A 21,777-nucleotide genomic window follows, 5' to 3' on the forward strand; every position below is an offset into this window, starting at 1 on the left:
ATTTATATTTTCTGTATGTGCAAAAGCTGGCAATTTACAGAGAGGATCTTTAAACACTATTGGGACAAGGTAGTTACAACAATAATGTCACTTTGATGTAAATATTTCATTTCATCTAGAATTATGTTTAATTTTGGCTATATCTTACCTAATACATATTATTATTATTATTATTATTATTATTATTATTATAACATACTGTTTTTCTACAGGGTTCTATAGAAATTGCCTCTCTGTCTATGGCCACATCACTCTGAATGTGCCTGATCTGGCCTGATCTCCGAAGCTAAGCAGGATTGGATTGCCTTTCCTACAATAAAGGTTTCTACCTATGGCTTCTAGATGAAGTGGGAGCAGGGCAGTACAACTGTGATAGAGTATGTGTTATGAAGTAGATTGCTCTATACCAGAATGTACAGAGGTTTGAGGACCAGTATGTATTGAAGTTTAAGATAGAGTTCACCTGGGTCTAATATTTGTGTGAGAGTACTCAGCTTTGAGAATCCAGGGTAAGAATCACATAAAACTGTAGTGTCTAAATTTCTTCATTATAAAATGAGGATATTAATAATGTTGAGCCTAGAGGCCATCAGGATGAAATAAAAGACTGCACGTGAAGTGTATACCACTCTACATGGCACATATTAGCACTCTCAAGGCTGTTTCACCAGGATCTTCATTTGTGGGAGGAATGATTTCAACCAAAGTGAAGAAATTCTTGAATTTTTCTGAGAGGCTGACCAAAATAGGGTATGTTGGATAGACAGGGGTCTGTCTATGTTTCTGTCTCAACAGTCTCCCATATTTAGCCCATAATTTCCTTGAGGTCATTAGTACAGCATTACTATTTTCCACTTTCCCAGTTGGGGACTTAGTTCACAACAAGATTTCTAAGGTCTCCAGTGAGTTATCAGTGAAGGTGGGAATCAAACTCAGCCTTGTTTTCCGTTGTTTACCCCCAACAGCCCACTGCCTTTCATATGCAGACAACTTGTTATGCAATAATTTAATTCAATGCTCTTCATAGAGAATGCTACAGAGGATCCACTTCATGTGTGTTACTTTGTTGTTGCCCTGGTGACATTTAGAGCGCCCTCAGGCAAGCATGGGTATCTGAGGACTGCAGAGAACAACTCCATGTGAACAAAAAGGGAGAGTGTTACAATGCAGCTGTTCAGTGCAGATGCCCCAGTTGGGCACCATGAATTAGTACTTTTCTTCTGGCTGCCCCCTCCCCAGCCTGCCTCTTGTCAGGGTGTTAGAAACATAAATCCAGCTTCCATCAGAAGATGAATGTATGCGTGAAGAACTTAGAATTTAAACCGACTTTAAACTACTGACCTGAAATTATTCTTGAAGTGCACTAAATTCACGGGATTAAAAGATTTCTTACGAGACATGTAAGGAGTTCATTAATAGTTGTAAACTCCTTGAAAAAGTCTTTTTATCATATCTTTGTGCCTCCAGTACACAGTTTTTATAAAACAAGTCATCAATAAATGTTCACAAGTGGGAATCACATAGCCTTTCTTGTCTCTTTTCAAGATGGTCTCTTGGAGCCCTAAAGCCTTAAGGATGTAGATGAAGGAGCCATATTAGATATACTATAACAATGAGAACCCAACAAGTCACTGTAACACACCACGTGAACATCTCACAGACACTTTGACTTTAAGCCTGCAAATCCAAGCAAACACACCTCTGCTTAAAGCAAAAATACTCTGAGAGCAGGAGACAGGGGTGTCCCAGGAGCAGCCATAGCATCTCTCCACTACTTGCATCCTGGCTTCAATAACACTTAATTCAATAATACTGAATTGGAGATGCAGCTCCCCACTTACTTGGAGCGTGTGCCCTGCCTGCTCTCTCTTCTCAGATACCATTTCTCTTTGAAGGCCCAACTCAAGAGGTCCCCTCCTACTCAAACCCACTTAAAGTTAGACTGAGTGTGTCTTTCATCTTTTAATTCTCAATGCAGAACATCATAGAAGATCTGACACGTAATGTTCATTATGTAGTTTAGTTATGTTTTAATATAACTATTAGGAAAATTTTGTGCAATTGGGTATAGCTTAACAGACAAAATGTTCAATTAGTTCTATTTAATAAATGTTCTGGAGTGGGTGGGCTAATCTAATTTCTCCTATTTGTATAAAAGTCTGAGGGTCAGGGATTTTCTTTCTCTTCTTCATGAAGTAGTAGGTCTTATGTAACCAGCAATTAAATATATTTTGTGTTACTGAGATAGAAACTGTTTGATATTTCAGGGAAGGCTTTAAAAGATCTTATTGCTACATTCTTGGGCATTAGAGGCCACAAGTCAAGCCACTGCTCACAGTAAGCAAGGGTCAGGATTATACCTGCACCCTTTCCAAAACACAAGACTTCAGAGGACCTGACTTCCGGTTGGCCTCAGGGCCCCCTCCTTACCATGCTCATCTTTGCTCCCTGCACTCCAGACCATGCACACCCACTCTTTTGCTTTCTATACATAGGCTTCTTCTTCAGGACTAATCCTATCGTATTCCTTCTGCTTAGAATGTTCTTTCCCGGGCTGGAGACATGGCTTAGCGGCTAAGCACTCGACTGTGAAGCCTAAGGACCCCGGTTGGAGGCTCGGTTCCCCAGGTCCCACGTTAGCCAGATGCACAAGGGGGCGCATGCATCTGGAGTTCATTTGCAGAGGCTGGAAGCCCTGGCGCGCCCATTCTCTCTCTCTCTCCCTCTACCTGTCTTTCTCTCTGTGTCTGTCACTCTCAAATAAATAAATAAAAAGTTTAAAAAAAAAAAAAGAATGTTCTTTCCCTCAGAGCTCTGCTTCAGTGCCACTTCTCCAGGGCACCCTTCTGCAGTAGATTATGTGCATGGCTCACCAGACTCATGGGCTGAATTCCCCCCACCTACAGCACACCAGCAGGTCATAGGTGCAAAGCTCTGAAATGGGATCAGTTCCCATACAAAAGAGAAGCCAGGGAGCTTACTCCTTCAGCCTGTTTCTGGAGTCAGAGGTTGGCAATCTCGAAAGAGGCTCTCGGGAGATAACCCATCCATGCTAGCACCATGATTTTGAACTTTCAGCCTCTAGAAATGCGGAATAAATAGTTCTTTCTGGTTTAGGCTACTGCTGCAGTTAACCTTCACGTCGCTGGACCAACACCCAACCGAAAGCCACTGGAGAGGAGAACGTCGGAAGAAGCTCACTCATTCCATAGGTCCAAGCAGAGAGACACCACCAAACGGCCAGCAAACCTGAATGGCCAGAGCTCAAACTGCTCTGAACGTGCCTTTAGGGCTTAACTACAAGATCTGCCCCCGCCCCCCAGTGACACCTCCTCCAGAGGGCTGTTGGAAACTCAAGGTGCAAGCTTAATAAAAAATATCTCAGGCATGCCAGTGCATACCTTTAATCCAGCACTCAGGGAGGCAGATGTAGGAGGATCACAGTGAGTTTGAGGCCACCCTGAGACTACACAGTGAAGAACCCCTACCTCAAAAAAAAAAAACAACAAAAAACCAAAAACAACAAAATAACAACAACTATATATATATACATATCAGGCTATAGGGTGGAGGTCATACATTCACATACAAAGTACCATAGCTACCCAATCTGTAGTTCCGTCATAGTAGCCCAGCTTGCCTAACACACCTTCTATGACTATCAGATCCAAAACAGTACCCCTTCCATTCTCCAGCTCATTTACATTATGTTTTCCTTCACAATGTGGTATTCTAGCACTTAAAATACTGTGCTAATTTATTACTATCGGTCTCCCAGCTGTAGAACATAAGCCATTTAAAGGCATTTATTTTGCCGGAATCACCAGTAGCTAAGACAGTTTCACTGAGTAAATTCTTAGTAACGATTTATTGAATAAATGAAGTAAATGAGAATCTTGGAAATGTCTATGAAAATAAAGACATGATTTGGGTGATTTTTTAAAAATATTGCATATTTATTTTCTCTAATTTTCAAAACCTGGTTTCATAGGAACTTTTCCATCTGAAACATATGATTTGAAAAGTTTACAATTTGCCGGGCATGGTGGTGCACGCCTTTAATCCCAGCACTCAGGAGGAAGGGGTGAGAGGATTGCTGTGAGTTCGAGGCCACCCTGAGACTACATAGTCAATTCCAGGTCAGCCTGGACCAGAGTGAGACCCTACCTTGAAAACCAAACAAACAAACAAAAAGTTTACAATTCTATTATGGCTTATCCATTTCCCTCCACTTCCCCACCTTAACATGTACCAACAGCAGTGCTTATTTCCTTTAGGTGTAAAATGAGTAAAAATATCCAGGTTCTCACTGGAAACAATGGCACTTTAGAAGGAGGCTGGAGGACAGGGAAATATTACTGTGCATAAGACTACAGAGCTGGCAGGTGTGCTGAACTCCTGAGCTTGGGATCATGGCAGACCAGACAGGAGCTGGGCGTCCAGAGGGGGACTCAGCACTTAGAAGGAACAAGCAGATTGAACCCCCTTTGGTCAGTAGTCCTCTCTTGAATCCATCACTAAGGCAGGGAGTGGGGTTGCCAACAAACACAAATCTTAGCTCATAGGAAAGGCTTTGCTCCTGATGGTAAGAAGGGACACCCCACCCCTTCCCTTCCTTGAGGCTGTTCACTAATCCTAGACTAACTTCAGAAACAGGCCATGTTGCTTGCAAGTGGGTGGTTAAGTACAGCGTCACGTGTGTCCCCGAGTTGCTTGGGGTGACTTACATTGAGGCTGTGGTTTCCTATTTGTCACTAACAAGATAAAAGGCCCTGGATAGGTCACTGTAAGCTCTCTCGTGGTCAGTTAACTGCTCTATGCTAAATGGCTTGGGCAGGGTCATTTATAATGCCTCTCAGTTCCCTGACATTTTGTGATTCTCTGAGTACAAAGAGGACATACTGTTGGTTGGAATGCCCTTGTAATATTAAAGGGCTCAAATAGGTAACTATATCTATAACAATATCAATTCACCTTTCTGAAGTTGGTCATTCAGGTCAATACTAATGACGTTTAAGAAGACTTTTTTGTTTAAAAAAAAAAAAAAACCTCTTTCAACAACTGGGTGATTTTTACTTTGTGGATTGTGTGTGTGTTCTTTTTCTGAACAATGTAAGGCAAAGTTTCCTTATTATACCAGGAAATAAGCCTTGTTAGTAAGGCAAAGACCAGACTGACATGCACTGCAAAGAGAAAAAAAAAGAAAGAAAGTAGGCCAAAGCCACAGGAGATGGCCCACTCTGCCCTCGCCTACCTGTAAAGATCTCAGCCCCCAGCCATGTTTCTTCCCTTGCTCCGTCTTTAAAGTGGGACTGATGACCACAAGCCATGCCTCGTGGACGAGTGACCGACAGAAACGTGCAGACGGGATGATGTCAGACCCCAGCGTTGCTAGGCCTTCTGGCCTCTCGCCCCACGAGAAGGTTCTCAGACAGAAAAGTGGAGAGCCAGGAGGGAGGAGTGCCCATGGACAGAATGGCAGTGGCAGGGCACTCACAAGACACCTGAACCGGTCCTTGAGAAATGCACAGGGCTGGGTCCCCGACTCAAGCGAGTTGGAGCGTTGGAGTGGGAAGACAGAGCACGCAAGCACCCTGTGACCACCATTTAAGGTCTGATCCCAGTAGGAGGCCAGTAGCAGGCAGCCTGTTAATCAGATCACTTGGAAAGATTTTTAAAAAGATCCATACAAGTTTCTTTGCTCCCTCCCTCTCTCCCTCTCTCTCTCTCTCTCTCTCTCTCTCTCTCTCTCTCTCTCTCTCTCTCACACACACACACACACACACACACACACACACACACGCACAGTAGGTCTGGTGAAGGGCCCAGGGGCCTGGGACTTGCAAAGCCACTGATGGTTCCGAGGTGCCATTGGCTTGAGAGCTGTGGGTTTACTAAACAGCAGCTGACTGACCTGCACAGGCTGAGGTTGTGCTGGGCAGCAGGAAAGCGGCCAGGAGAGCAAGACTGGAGTGGGAACTTGAACCGAGGTCTCCTCTGCCACACGCTGCCACTATGGAGTCTCAGGGTGGCCTCGAACTCACAGCGATCCTCCTACCTCTTCCTCCCGAGTGCTGGGATTAAAGGCGTGCGCCACCACGCCCAGCTTCACATTATTATTTTTCTTCCCTCTTTTGTGTCATTAACATAAATGATCACGCAGCCTACTCTACTCCCCTCAAAGGACCTTTGTGAGGACCTTTTGATTTCAAGCCACTGTCCTATTATGTTAGTGGGTAAGCACGTAGCTGTAAAACGCTATACAGTATTCAGCGTTAACATTATCCATAACCATAGTTACCACAGAGATGCTGGAATGCCAGAAGGCCATGGTTAGCTCCCTATGCTACACCTGTGATTGTCTTGACTGTGGATCAGACTCTGCAACGGCTCTGCTCCACACTGTTCATGCGACACCCAGGAACCATTATGCCCTTCCTCGGTGCTCAAGGCTACGAGCAGGGTTTGGGTGCTGGAGCCCTCTGGATCTCACAAATATGTGCCCTGAACAAGCTACCTGACCTCTCCAAGCCTGAGCTTTATCACCCATGAAGTGGGGAGAACAGAATGAGAACAACGGTGGACCACTGTGTAATCTGTGATTGCTACACACAGCATCTCTAGGCGCTATGCATGGTGAAACTGAGCTCAAGGTAGATTCCTTGAGTCACAGACCCTGAAGCCTCATTATCTTTTTTTCTCTAATTTTTTTTTGTTCATTTTTATTTATTTATTTTAGAGTGAGAGAGACAGTGAGAGAGAGACAGAGAGAGCGAGAGAGAGAGAATGGGCGCACCAGAGCTTCCAGCTACTGCAAACAAACTCTCTTGTGCATCTGGCTAATGTGGGTCCTGGGGAATCGAGCCTCGAACCGGGGTCCTTAGGCTTCACAAGCAAGCGCTTAACCGTTAAGCCATCTCTCAGCTCAGGAGCCTCATTTTCTCAGTGGAGAGATGTTGTGGTTACCTTCATGTTGCTTGTACAAGGCACCCAACCAAAAGCAGCTTGTGGGAGGAAAGGGTTTATTTTATTTTTTAAAAACAATTTATTTATTTTCTTGAGAGCAAAAGAGAGAGAGTGCATGCCAGGGCCCCTAGCCACTACAAACAAACTCCAGATGCATGCACCACCTGTGCATCTGGCTTATGTGGATACTTGGGAACCAAACCTGGGTCCTCAGGCCTCACAGGTAAATGCCCTAACCACTAAGCCATCTTTGCAGCCCTTAAACTATTTTTTAAATTTATTTGTTTGCAAGAAGAGACAGAAAGAAAGAGAGTAAAAGAGGAGACAGAAAGAGAATGGGTGTGTCAGGGCCTCTAACCACTACAAATGAACTCCAGATGCATGCATTACCTTGTGCATCTGGTTTATGTGGATACTTGGGAATCAAACCTAAGCCCTTAGGCTTAGCAGGCAAGTTCCTTAACTGCTAAGCCATCTCTCCAGACCTGAAAGGGGTTTATTTTGGCTTACAGACATGAGGTGAAACTCTATGATGGCAGGGAAAAACATTGCATGAGCAACGGCTGTCCATCACCTCCTGGCTAACATCAGGTGGACAACAGTAGCAGGAGAGTGTGCCAAACATTGGCACGGGGAAACTGGCTATAATACCCATAAGCCCACCCCCAACAACACAACTCCTTCCACAAGCCTCCACCTCCCACACTGGCATCAGCTAGGAGCAAAACATTAAGAATACATGAGTTGCCGGGCATGGTGGCACTGGCACATGCCTTTAATTCCAGCACTCAGGAGGCAAAGGTAGGAGGATCATTATGAGTTCAAGGCCAGCCTGAGACTACATAGTAAATTCCAGGTCAGCCTACCTTGAAAAACCAAAAACAAAAACAAAAATAAAAGCATGCATGAGCTAATGGGTGACTCCTAATTCAAACCACCACAACACATCTTCGTTTAATTCGTCATTCCAGAGAAGAAGCACAGCAAAGCATTGCATCTGCTAACAGCTGCTCTGGTAGTTCCTACCGAGAAGCCGGGAAAGCACTTAGCACAGTGCCTGAGATACAGCAGGGTGTGTTGCCAGGTAACTGTTAATAGGATTCATTCATCGACTCAGGAAGCCATCACTGTGGACCTCCTACATCCCAGCTATTACGTAAGAGCAGCTTGCATATCCCAGTGAATAGCTTGAGGCCCAGCTGTGTGAGCAAATCATTCGATTGAAGTGTCAACACATGAGACCCTATCAAGGGTGATCCTATAATTTGAACTTCTGAATACTGATGACTGTGAAACTACAGTATATTGGTTAAAATAGAGTGTTTCTGATCTAAAACATAAAACTTAGAAGCATTTCATACTCCTTTTGTGTTCAAACTTACATGCAGACCGGGCTCACCAAGCCACTGTCACTTGATTTGTTTTGTGGCCAGCCACAGTGACCACCTGGAGGCCAGGCTCCTGCTGTCAAGCATGTGCACTTTCTTTTCTTTCTTCTTTTTTCCTTTCTTTTTTCTTTTTCAGGCTTTTTGAGGTAGGGTCTCACTCTAGCCCATGCTGACCTGGAATTCACTATGTAGTTTCAGGGTGGCCTCGAACTCTCAGGGATCTTCCTACTTCTGCCTCCTGAGTGCTGGGATTTAAGGTGTGTGCCACCATGCCCAGCTTGGAATTTCTTATAGCATGGTCTATAGTTGTATGATTATCTGCCCACTTATTTGTGTGAACATTTAGAGCCACTCAAATATGTTTAGATGATGTAGCCTAAAAGCAAATAAATATGTTTTACTTATTTGCAAGGAGAGAGAGAGAGAGAGAGAGAGAGAGAGAGAATAGGAGAATGGGCATGCCAGGTATTCTTGTCTCTGTAAATGAACTCCAGATGCATGTTCTACTTTGTGTGTCTGGATTTAAGTGGGTACTGGGGAATCAAACCTGGGCTTCGCAAGCAGGTACCATTAACTGCTGACCCATCTCCCCAGCCCCCAATGCCCTTAGTTTTCAACTGGCCAAAAATACTTACATTTGTTTTTATATTGCCAAATAAGGAATCCTACATGTATCTGCTGTTAGCGAAGGGGATTTGGGTGATACAAATTGTAAAATAAGACTTCATTAGCGTGAGTGTTCTTTCCAGACATAGAAAGTCATCACGACAAAGTGAAACGTTGGCAGGTAGGTCTTGAGAAGCCCTGGTGATAAGTGGCAGGCTTCATTACTCCCAATTCCCTTTTCGAAGTATCACAGGCAAGAGCTGCACAGGAAATATCCTTAATGGTCTTAAGAGAAGCAATTTAATGAATTAATCTGTTATGGGCACTGTAAGGAAATATTTAATTAAGAAGCAGACTCATTAAGAACTTGCAAAACAAAGCTCTGAAAGTTGAGCATATAAAGAAATGTTCCTTATCCCCGTTTCCTGTTATACCTAAATGCCACAAAACTCTAAAAGTAAAAACTAATTAAAAAGTTTGCTTCGATGTAAGTAATAAATTATAATCAGTATAATATCAAGAGTAACATCAGAACCCCATTTCATAGTGACGTCAGACGCCATAAGCAGTATAGTAATAGCGCACAGGCCCCCTTGCGGAACTCAACCTTCCCTGGGCCCAAGAGGCACAGAGTATATGGGGTTTTGATGCTCAGAAGAAGCCTTCTGAGGATCCACCAAGAACTGTGACTTGTGACCTCACAAGTCATTTGTGGGTTATTTTCTCGTGTGTGTGTGTTGCATGTACATGTATGTATGTGTGTTGGCATGTATGTGGGTACACATGTATGCAGGTGCATGGGCCTGGGTACGCCCATGTGTGTAGAGATCAGAGATCATCATTAGGTGTTTTCCTCAGCTGCTCTCCACATTATTATTTTTAAAATATTTTATTTATTAGTGTGAGAGAAAGAGGAAGAGAGAGAGAGAGAGAGAGAGAGAGAGAGAGAGAGGAAGGGAGGGAGAGAGGAAGGGAGAGAATGGGTGTGCAGGATCTCCAACCACTGCAAATGAACTCCAGATGCATGTGCCATCTTCTGCATGTGGCTTATGTGGGTCCTGGGGAATTGAACCTGGGTCCCCTTTGGCTTTTCAGGCAAGCACCTTAACTGCTAAGCCATCTCTCCAGGCCTCCACATTAATTTTTGAGGCAGTCCCTGAACCTAGAGCTCACGGATTTGTTTACACCAGGTGGCCAGAAGGCCCCAGGGAACCTCCTGTCCCTGCCCTCCCCACTCTGGGCTCACAGGCATGCATCACCATGCTCAGCCTTCACATGGGTGCTGGGAATCCAAGTTCAAGATGTGACTCTAACGCAGCAAGCACTTTACCCAGCGAGTCAACCCCGAACCCACCCCCCCCACCCGAGCTCCACAGGACACTTTTACTATTTAGCTCCAAGTTACTGATGAAGGTAAAATCACAAATCAGGGCATGATTCCATGAAGGACTGGCTTCCACTCAGGGTAGGAGTCAAGATCATTTGTCGGGCCCTGCAAAAGATTAAGTGTGTCTTATGTTCACTGATCCTTAAGAATTTCAAAATGTTAACAGCAGAGCATTAAACTATATCGTAAGTGGACACGGATTTCTGGTCAGGAGTCTTTGTTTCTGGCGCAGACTGCTCCTCAAGCCAACAACCCCTGCCTGACTGTGGGGGCAGAACCCGTGGAGAATTGAGAGGTGTTTACAGGCCCTGGGTTACTGGCTTATCCCCTCCTTATTCCTTGTCCAAGTCAGTCAGATGTGGTTTTGATACCAGAAGGTACGTGATGTTGTCAGATGCTGCTGTTGGCATTGGCTAGGAGCCCAAAGCTACACAAGGAATGACACTCTAACCTCTGCTTCCTCTCTCTCATCTATCGGAGCATCCCAGGGAATCAAGACGTGAAAGGAACTAAACACTTAGCACATTAGGTTTATTTGGGATTTATAGCTTCATTTTATAAAACCAGATTCATTATTCTTGAAAGTTAAATGGGACCTAAGAGATTATCTAGTCCAGAATCTCTCCTTTTAATTAAATCATCATCAAATTCCGTTTAGACCAAGAGCATGTTTGTAAGTTCTTAGTTGCATAACTCTAGAGATGATGGTGATTTTTATGAACAAATCATAATTGATAATCTTTCAGAAAGACATGACGTTTGCATAGTAAATCCACTCATGCTGCCTATGCTAGCATATAACCAGTCACAATAAGGAAAGCAAGGCCATGGTCTTAAGCCTTGGAAAGGACAAAGAGTCCAGAATAGGATCAAAACATATGGACACAAAGGTTGGAGACATTGCTCAGTGGTTAAAGATGCTTGCTTGCAAAGACTGCACAGTACCCACATAAATAAAAGATGCTCAGTGTGGTGCATCTGGAGGTCGTTTGCAGTAGGAAGAGAACCTGGTGTGCCTATACCCACTCTCCCCCTCTCTCCTCAGATCGATAGATGATAGAGATAATGAATCACAAAACTCCTCTGTTAAAAAAAATATATCACAGAAACAAGATGAATTCTAGAATGAAGTGGATTGGTGGTTTACAGTTACTGCTAAAAGAATCCCTTTCTGTTTTTGCCAAGAACATGTCTCTCTGCTGCTTTATACATGTATTTCTCCTTAAATTAATTCTTTTGTTTATTGAGGACCAGATATGGTATCATATGTAGATATAACTCATAACAACCCTAGAGGCATGCACTGTGCTTACCCATCTTTTTAAAGATAACAAGCTCAAGAACATTGACATCAATTCTGCCTCCAAATCTGCCTCCAAACCTACTGCTCCAATGGTGGGACAGGATTCAAGCCCATGTAAGCTTGGCTCCCGGTGCTGCTCTTAATCACTAGATCATGACGCATGTCATGCACTAATGCCACTAAGGCCACCCATGCTTGCATCAATCAAGAGTCAAAGAACATGCACTGAGGACACTGGGCAATCCACAGCTCTGTAGCCGTAGCTATGATCAATATTTATGTCTGCATCATGGCTGAAAAATGCTAATTTCACATGCCCTCTTCCCACTACACAGCTGTGATTGTTATATGTACATCCCCAAGGGCTCCAGTCATCTTCGCATTGTTATGATGTTACTCTAACACGTTAAGAATATAGTGTTTTATATGTCACTATAGACTTTAAGAGTTAAAAAATCAAACACTTAGTATACAGCATCTTTGTAAGACACTAGTTGAAATATGCAAAGGTTTTTATTGACTTATTTGCATTGTAATGACTATAGGTAATTGCTTATGTAATATTCTCTTGTCACTGATGAAAAGATGTGGTGTATTCCAGGACCACAAGGACAATTCTCGCGGTTAGGACAGGAGCTCTCTCCATCACTGTTTCTGAGGTTCTGTGAGGAATACATTCAACCTCAGTCAAGGCAAGGAAGCACTGTCCTTCCATCTTTGTGATGTTATGATGAGGATCCACACATTCCCATTTAGTTGACAACCGTATGATTTATACTGGATACATGTTCTAGATAGTCACATTACGAAGACTGTACATTTAGGTTGTTAATCTAATAATGTATATTGAATTTTGATGGAAAACTCTTTAAAGGCACCTGGAAAATGGTTCCATTTTATCCACAGGGAAAGAGGATTAGAAGTCAAAGATTCTCCAGTTTAATACCATTGCTAGTGGATATTTTGTTTCTATGGAATGACATAAATGCCTTGATTCACTTACTTTCATGTAGAAGAAGGAGGAATATTTAACAAATACCATATGCCAGGATGAATTACAGATTGTATATACTCTCATAAAAATATTAGAAGTATAGAACCATATGATTCTGAAATTTTTATTTTGAATAAAAATGTTTCTGAGGGAATATTCTGCTTGATATTTTAAGATGGTTTGATACAATAGATTTGCAATTACAGTCTTGTGAAGTAAGGACACTGTACTTTTTCAATTTCTGGAAGCATGTTCTACCTCTAGTTAAAAAAAAAAAAAAAGGTGAGTTAAGTGATTTGAGCAGTATTAAAAAAATTATATGCTTTTCAGGACACAACCACAGTATGGAGTTAATATCCTGCATGACTGTCCCACATGCATTGCCAAAGATTCTATTTCATGGCTCTATCGATATGTACTGTAGTTTGACCAACTACAAACATAACAAAAAATGTTTGTCCCTTAACTGCTAGGGCTAAATATACATGGAATCTAAAAAAAAAATCTCATATTTTAATAGATTTAAAACCACTTTTATTTTCATTTTATAAACCCACTACACTTGCAAAGGGTGGAATAGAGACATACTATTGGAAAACACCCCAGAAAACTATGAAGCGTCCAGGATAATTATCTTGATAAGCTGTTTTGTTCAACATAAAATTTAAAAGTCACAGGCTGGAGAGATGGCTTTAGCAGTTAAGGCGCTTGCCAGTGAAGCCTAACAACTCATGCTGGAATCTCCAGGTCCCACATAAGCCAGATGCAGTGACACAAGCATGCAATGTTGCACATGCACACAAGGGGGCGCACAAGTCTGGAGTTCACTTGCAGTGGTTGAAGGCCCTGGTGTGTCCATTGTCTCTTTCTCTCTGCCTCTTTCTCTCCCAAATAAATAAAAAAAATTAAAAATCACAAGGAAGAAATTGATACTAATTTTACTAGTTCTGTATCTAAATGATCACTCATGATACAACCCCGCCCCCCCCCATCATATCAAGCCAGCTAGCTCACCAGAAATTAGCACAGCATTTCCTGTTCTGATTCCAGAAGGAAATTGTGCTACTTTACAGGGTAACACAGTATTGAAGACAGGTTTGGTCAAGTTTAGATTACTTAAACAAGCATGAAATATTAATAAATTAACTACTAATTTTGTCTCAGAACTTTCACTTCAATCAACATTTGATTTGGGGAAAGCATAACAGATAAGTATAGAAATATGATGCAATACTCAAAAAAATCAATACCTGGAACTGTTCCTGCTTGTTAAACTTTTTTCACTAGACTACTCTTGAGTATTATGACCAGAAAAATCACCTGTCTAACATAAAGTTCTTACCTTATTACACATGGGCCCAACAAGTTATAGTAACCAGGGCAGTGTTCATGTTAAAACCAGTTTTTATTTAACTAAGTGATTTGTTTCTTGTGTGAGTGTGAAGGGGCAACCTCCTAATGCTATTACCTTTTTATTTTTTCCCCCGAGGTAGGGTCTCACACTAGCTCAGGCTGGTCTGGAACTCACTCTGTAGCCCAGGTGGGCCTTGAACTCACAGTGATTTTCTTATTTCTGTCTCCTGAGTGCAGTGATTAGGAAATACATGCACCACCATGCCTGGCTTACCTAATGTTATTTTTAAATTTTAATATGGCATATAATTTTTAAAATAAAAGTTATCTTATTAGTGATGTACATATTTTTATTAATTTTAATTCATCAAGAGTTCTGGGAAGAAATGAGTAGATCTATCATAAAAGAGTATTCAAGGGATGGAGAGATGGTTTAGCAGTTAAGGCACTTGCCTGCAAAGCCAAAAAACCAAGGTTTGATTCCCCAGGACCCAAGTAAGCCACATGGACAAGGTGATGCATGCTTCTAGAGTTTGTTTGCAGTGGTTGAAGGCCCTGGTATGTCCATTCTCTTTTTCTGCCTCTCCTTCTCTCTCTCTCTCAAATAAATAAATAAAAATTAAAAATAGAGCATTCAATATAGAGGGCTGGAGATATGCAGTCAGTAAAGCGCTGGCCATACAAGCATGGAGACCTGAGCTTGAATCCCCAAACCTATGCAAATGCCAGGTGTGGTGGCACATGCCTATAATCTCAGCACTGGGGAGGCAGAGACAGGGGATCTCTAGATCAAGCCAGCTACTTAGACTAGCTGAATCAGGCTCTCAGGTCAACAAGAGACCCCGGCTCAAAAAGTAAGTGGTAGACGGAGACACTCAGCATTGACCTTAGGACTCCATATTTACACACGCCTGCACAAATAGGTGATCCCCCATGCGTCCTAGACACACACGTGCAAAAAAAGAGTGTGCAATATAGTTGCAATACTTTTCAAGAAAAATGCAGAAGTTAGGACAATATTTAGGTTTTTCTAATTGCCCTGGTATTTGTACATGGCTATGTAAATCTAATTGTTGTGCTCTGAATAAAACATGCCCTAGGACTTGATTTTTAGCCCCTCCCTTTATCTCTATTATCTTCCCAAGTAGCAGCATCATCCACTTCCAAGGTTTCACAGGGTAGTTATGCTGCCAACTCACAACTTATCTCTTCAGCTCTGACTTTTCACCAAAGTGCTCCTTGTACAACCAGTTCTTTGACTGTGACTTCTGGATGTTTAATAGGCCTTCCTAAGTTAACGTATCCAAGAGAGGGCTCTTCCTGCGGCCTCCCTCCATGCAGATCTGCCAACTGTCCCATCTTAGCCAACAGCACAAGCCTCCTTTAGTTCTTATCCAAGCCTCAGGGTCCTTCTCCTTAGACGCCAACAACCAAGTGCTTAGCAGTGTTGCCTCCATGTCCAAAACACACCACATTAGTCCACCATCCAGTCCCACCACTGTGACCCTCGTATATGCCACTGTTTGTCTCCCATCTGGACCACTGCTAGTAGTTATTTATTGAGGTCTTGTCCTTCTCTTCTTAAAGTTTCATTTAGAACCAAATTCAAGCTTTTACCCCTAGAAACAGAGTTCAACCTAGTCCTACAATCTGATCCACCCCATATGTCTGACATCATCTCTTTCCACTGACTAACTCCCACCATCCTTTCTTTTTTTTAGAAAAACTATGTGTACTTATTTATTTGCAAGGAGAGACAGAAAGAAGACAGACACAGAGAGAATGGGCATACCAGGGTCTCCAGCCACTGTAAATGCACTCCAGATGCCAAAATGTGCATCTGGTTTTACATGGGTACTAGGAAATTGAACCCAGGTTGTAAGGACTTGCAGCCAAGCACTTTAAACAATGGGCAATCTCTGCATCCTGCCACCTTTTTCTTTATTCTCTAGACACTACGTACGTTATTTTTGTTCTTCTGTCCCTCTGAGAGGGCAATAAGGCATGTTCACTCTGGTCTTATTTAAGCAATATTTTTCTTGGGGTCTAGAATAAAATTTGAGTACCAAATGCTTTGTACCAGGACTGATTTGGGTTGTAGATTTTAGATATTTTTTATTAGATTTGAGAACATTGGCATATATACTATGAGACATCTTGGAGATGGAACCCAAGGCTAAGGATGAAATTCATTCATGTTTCATATGTACCTTATGCCTAAAGCCTAAATATGATGTCATACAGTATGTTTAATAGGTCCATCATAACTAAATGGGCTGGGAGAGTCTTACCTTTTAAGAACGCTGAAAAACTGTGTGTTGTGCGTCTGTATTGGGTCAACGACCCATCCATGAGATCAGGTGTGGAAAGTTCTACTTGTGGCATGTTAACACTCAAAAAATTGTCAGGCTTTGGATTGTTTTATATTTCAGAGTTTTAGGTTTGGCATGTTCATTCTGGCTAAGCATGTATGAGACCCTCTGTTTTGTAAATTGTCACGTGGTACTTAATATTCAACCCCAACTGTACAATGGAACTTTCTGCAGAGTTTTAAAAAGACATGGGTACCCAGTTCACATCTGCAAGAGTGAGAGAGTTTCTGGGCATGGCCAGGGTATTGATGTTCTAAAAAATTCCAGATGACTCCACAGATAGTGGAGGTTGAGGGCCCTAAAATAAGTGATATGCTGTGTTCTGACTTTATTGTCATTTACTTGACGTGGATTTTTGTTGTTGTTGTTGTTATTCTTACTATAAATCACATTGTAATGCAGTCCCCACAGCTGCAGCCACAACAAGACCCCAGCACAGGAGCACGGTCTGTTCTTTGTACTGCGGTGATAGTGAAAAAGATACGAGCTACATGAAAGGGATCAGCTAGCACAGTCCTGTCCTTGGGACATTACAGAACATACTTACATTTTAATAAGGAACTTTCTGGTAGCCCCCGTTTTATCCTCAATCTTGCTCTGCGTGAAGGCCCCAATCTGTGTTTATATCACATAACAGAATATTACTTTTGACTTTGACAATGAACCTGTCCTGACACGACAAAAGCCTACCGAATTTTTGTGGAATTTTAATGTTTCTAACAAAACTGAAACTTTTCAATGTTTTAAGTTAGTATATTCTTGGCAGCAATATAATTTCCTGTGGCTCAGAAATAAAAGACTTAAAATGAGACTATAAAAGAGATCAAAAGACTTGGACATCAATTAACTTACAGGCCACCTAAATATTGTTATGTGAGTGTACATGAATCAAATATATAGGCTAACTTTCCATTAAAATGGGATAAGGTATTTAAATAAAGGAACAAGAAGCTTAAGACAAGTTTTTTGGATTGACTCAGAGCATAACTTTTAAAAAGTAGCTCAAAGTGTTCATAAATACCAAAGATAATGGGTATGCCCCTGCCCAAAAGACTTAATGATGCTGTAAACATTCAGACTTGTCACCAACAATGACCAAGTAGTGAACTGGAGAAGCCGAAGGGTACCATGAGGCAACCACCTGGAAGATACCATCTCATTCTTCCAACCTCATGTGACAGACAGTGGGTGAGGTCAATCACCCAGGAGCCCCAACAAGCGAGATACACGGTTACTGACTTGTTTGAAATCTCTACAAGTTGTTCTAATCAGCCCAATGATAGGATTTGAAGTCCAGTTTTAGTTGCACAGGTTGTCCTCATTAGTCAAAGTGAAGAGAAAGAGAAGTTTGGGGGCCATGCACTGGGCAAAGTGCTGGCCATGGAAGCAGGAGGACTTGGGTTCAGATCCCCAGCACCACTGTAAAATGCCAGGCATGGTGGCAGGGACCTGCAACCCCAGAGCTGGGGAGGAAGGGATGGGGAGTCTCTGGAGCTCACTGTGTAGCTACTGTAGCTGCACTGTTGAGGTCAATGAGCGAATAGAGTGGACAGTAATTGAGGAAGATGCCTGATGTTGACCTCTGACCTCCACATATGTGCACACACACGTACTTCCACACACATATGAACACACACATACCTACACGCATGCACACTACACAAATGTACATGCCCCCGCAAAAGAAGAGTAGATTTGGCGACTCTTTTTTTTTTTTTAATTCCTTTTCAATCTAACAGCAATAACAATGTCTTAGAAAGAGGAATCTGAAGGTCCATGTGTCTCCTCATCTGTGCCTAGGAAATGGCACAGATGTCCTTTTAATTCTGGTGGCCTGAATTTGAACCCTGTTTTGAACTTTGGCATTTTGGAAATCAATAGCCAGCACTAGAACAAAACTCAGTGGTGCGGTGACGAGTGAGGAGGCCTTATGCTAGCATCTCTGGAAAGCGTGAAGTGACATTGGCATGGGTACCACGATGGAGTGGGGGCTCAGCAACGGTCACAGAGTGGGGAAGTCCAAGAGGCGCTCCCTACATCATTTCTTCTTCAACAACAGCTCCTTTGTATAATTGTCAGTGAGCGATTTGAACATACTGAACATATTTGAACATCATCCTCATCCTTTCATTGTTTGAACTCTTTGTGCCATCTTGATCTGTTAAGAAACATCTGTCTTCCTCAATACCATCCCCCAGAAACCCACAGTCTCCAATGTGTTTGCATGCGCTTGTATTTCTTTTTGCTTTTCTGTTGGTCAACTAGACGACTTCTCCTGCAGAGAAGTCAGCTTGAGTTGGAATTAAGATGGCCTTGCTGGGGATAAAAAGTGAAATAATCCAAAAGCAAAAGAGAGACTCAGATACCTTCACTATGCACTGGACCATGTCTGTTTAAAGCACTTTGAACACTGTTTCACTTAGTGGAAGAAGAAATTTTTAAGCAACTTAATAAAAAGCCAATGCAAAAAGTTTTATTTGATAGAAAAAAAATAAAGAAAAAATAAACACAAAAAGGCAGCAAGCCCCACATTCCCTCAGCAAGGCAGACGCTGTCTGGGGACACACTCGGAGTTGGTTATTCTGATACTGTGCAGTAAATAAAGGAGACTTTTACAAATGAAGAGCACTTTCACCCAGAACAGATGCCAACATTAATAACTTAAGCATTTCAGTGTCTCATGGCCAAAGTTCCATATTTCAGCTACCTTAGCAAGAAAACCCAAGAAAATCAATTTGCATCTGAAAGCTCCTTCATGGGCTTGGCCAGGGTTTGTGGCAAGCATCCCAGCTCGCAGAGAGAAACAGGAGTTGAAGTTTTTGCTTCACTGGGGATTGTTTGGTCCCAGATGAATAACCTGCTGGCATCTACAGTTAGCAGAGTGGTAAGCAGATTATGGGAAAACAGATATTAATATTCTGATTAAACATTTTAAAACCTCATACTGCTATTAAAAAAAGTACACTGCTCTGAATGAACTCTTATTCTTACCATTCTGAAGCTACTTTTAGCCTTCATTTTTCAATATATTCACAGTTTCAAAATTCTCTACCTATAATTTATTTCCCTAAAAGCAAAACATTTTTTTTTCCCTCCAATGTCTGAGCTGCAAGGTCAAAAACGCATCGGAATTTGACGTCTTTACATCACCCCTTGCTACTTTGCAGATCTCTGTTTGCAAAAGGAGCTGCTGTCATCTTTGGTCTCAGCAATAAGAACCCGGAACAGCCTTGGCAGGCCTCCTGGAGAGCCTTCTTGTTTCCTGGGGATCCATTGATTTAACAAACTTAACAAACTCAAATAACAGACAAGATGAAAGAGACATTTGCAGTCCATATTCTGAAGCTATAGAGCAATGAAAGTTTATCAGTCCACAAAAATTTCCCTACACCGCCCATCCTACAGATTACAGGACGATGACAAGGGAAGGTTATTAATTTGTACTAATTGAAGTCTACAATGCGCCTACAGGTCTTTTTTTTTTTTTTTTTTTTAAGTCAACAGTCAAAACTACTCTGTAACCACAATTTATTTCTGGGTCCAGACTGCAAAGTCTGTTTATTTCTTGAGCGCTTACTAAATGGAACCACTGCTCTGGAGAGAAAATATGAGGGGAACATTTCATGCTCACTACAATTGAGTGTGGGAATCATCCACGATGCCTCTTTCTGACGCAATTTGTCTGATAAGGACAGTTTGGTCCAGGTGACCGAGGCCTAAGCATGCAATGTTGTCAGGCTGAGGGAAGATGCGGTGGCATGGGTTTGAAGGAGCAATGCCCGCAAACTCCTCTTTCTATAAGTTAAATCCGAAAAGGAGGGGAAGCCCCAAGACAGTGAGATCATCCCCTTCTGCCCTGACTCCATACCCTGTTCTCCAGAACTCTCTTCCACCCCTGGGACCAGGGTCCATCCCAGGAAATAGTGCTAGACAGGACATCAGAGTCCAGACTCAACTCATGCTCCCGTCAGCAACTCTTTAGCCACATGTTTCCTAATTCCTGCAGCGTCTTGTGGCAGCTCCCATGGGGGCACCTGGGCTATGAAAAAGGACGCAAACACCTAAGATCCCACGGAGGAGGAGGGCTCTGCGCTCTCGGAGGAAGCCAGACCACTCGCTGCGCACATGGCCCTACAAGGAGATGGTTCCAGGAGCTCGCGCAGGCACCGAAGCTGAGGCCACTGCAGATATAGGTGGGGGGGGGGGGGGGCGGTGCTACGCAGGGGGCTGGTCTTCTGACCCTGAGCCGGAGTTCTTAAGGACCACTTGGAATCTCAGCTCCTCTTCCTGTGACCCACAGGCGATGGCTTACCCAAGGCAAGCCGTTCTTTTGCAATCCCAGTACAAACATATCCGGATCCTCAGCTGCACTGGGGTTGTTGCGGGGGGGGGGGGGGAGGGGTGACTGTGGGCGGTTGATTACTTTCACCAACTGCTGAGCTGTCTCTCCGTGTCCTCTTCCCCTTACCCCAGAATATCTCGTGTCCCCCACCCCCGCAAGCGACACCATCTCCCTTTTCCTGCCCTCGCTTCTGCTTTTGGGCGCTCACTTGGGCTCAGCACGTGGGAAAGGCGAAGTTGGGAGAAGGCAGCCCTGGCCAGGCACCACGAGGAGACTTTTTAAAATATACTCTAAATGGGACAGGACGATGACGTCCGGGGAAGCGGCCACGAGCCACCTGGAGGACGTCCACGCAGGTGACCACCCCCCTCTCCTTCTCCCCGCTCGGCTGTGCGCAGGGAGCTCACCGCTGCAGCCACCTCCGCCACCCGGAGTCTGGGGACACCGACCTGCCAGCCGCCTCTCGCGGACGTTCCTCCACAGCAGATCCCAGGCTCGGGCGGTGGAGTCGCGCAAGTGCTCGCTGATGGACCTCCGCAGCGGCGTGTCCACAGCTCTGCGTCGGCTGCTCATCTTAGACGCGTCCTCATTACGACCCGGCCGGCTCGTCCCGGTCCCCTCCTCCCGCGTGGCCCCGCCAACTCAGGCACCCGGCCACCTCCGAGCCAGGACGCCGTCCCGCCGCTGGGGTCCCGGGACCACCCGCAGCCCCCGGCGCGACATGAGTTGGGTCCGGCTCTGGGGAGGCTCGACCACCGGTTGGGGGGAACCGGGGTGCCACGCGGGGACCCGGGTGTCGCGCCACCCAACCTCTGCGCCGCGTCCCCTGCGCGCGCTCCTTTCCCACTTTCGCTCACTCTCCCCTCCCTCCCACTCCGTCTAGCCGCTCCTTCCTTCCAGCGCTCGGCTCCTCCCTGCCCCCTCGCCTAACCTGACAGCCGCACTCACCCAGCTCCCCCCTTTCCCAGTGTCACCCCAAGATCAGGGGCCGTGCCATGTTCCTCCAATTTTCTGACACTCTCCATCTCTGGGGCCTCAGAAACCTCCTCCACCAGTGGACTCCGGC

The 21,777-nt window shown here is 43.8% G+C and overlaps 1 protein-coding gene across 1 annotated transcript in view; it reads right to left on the reverse strand.

Moving 5' to 3' along the window:
• The window catches only part of Stard13 (StAR related lipid transfer domain containing 13), a 253,179-nt gene extending 231,857 nt beyond the window's left edge, over window positions 1–21,322 (reverse strand). Inside the window, exon 1 of the mRNA XM_004659996.2 lies at window positions 21,161–21,322. Within this exon, the coding sequence (XP_004660053.2) occupies window positions 21,161–21,284 (124 nt within the window). The 5' untranslated portion in view covers window positions 21,285–21,322. The remainder of the gene's footprint in view (window positions 1–21,160) is intronic.
• Between the last annotated feature and the right edge of the window lie 455 nt (window positions 21,323–21,777).

Source organism: Jaculus jaculus, chromosome 7 (genome assembly GCF_020740685.1).
Source record: "Jaculus jaculus isolate mJacJac1 chromosome 7, mJacJac1.mat.Y.cur, whole genome shotgun sequence".
NCBI classification, from domain to species: Eukaryota; Metazoa; Chordata; class Mammalia; order Rodentia; family Dipodidae; genus Jaculus; species Jaculus jaculus.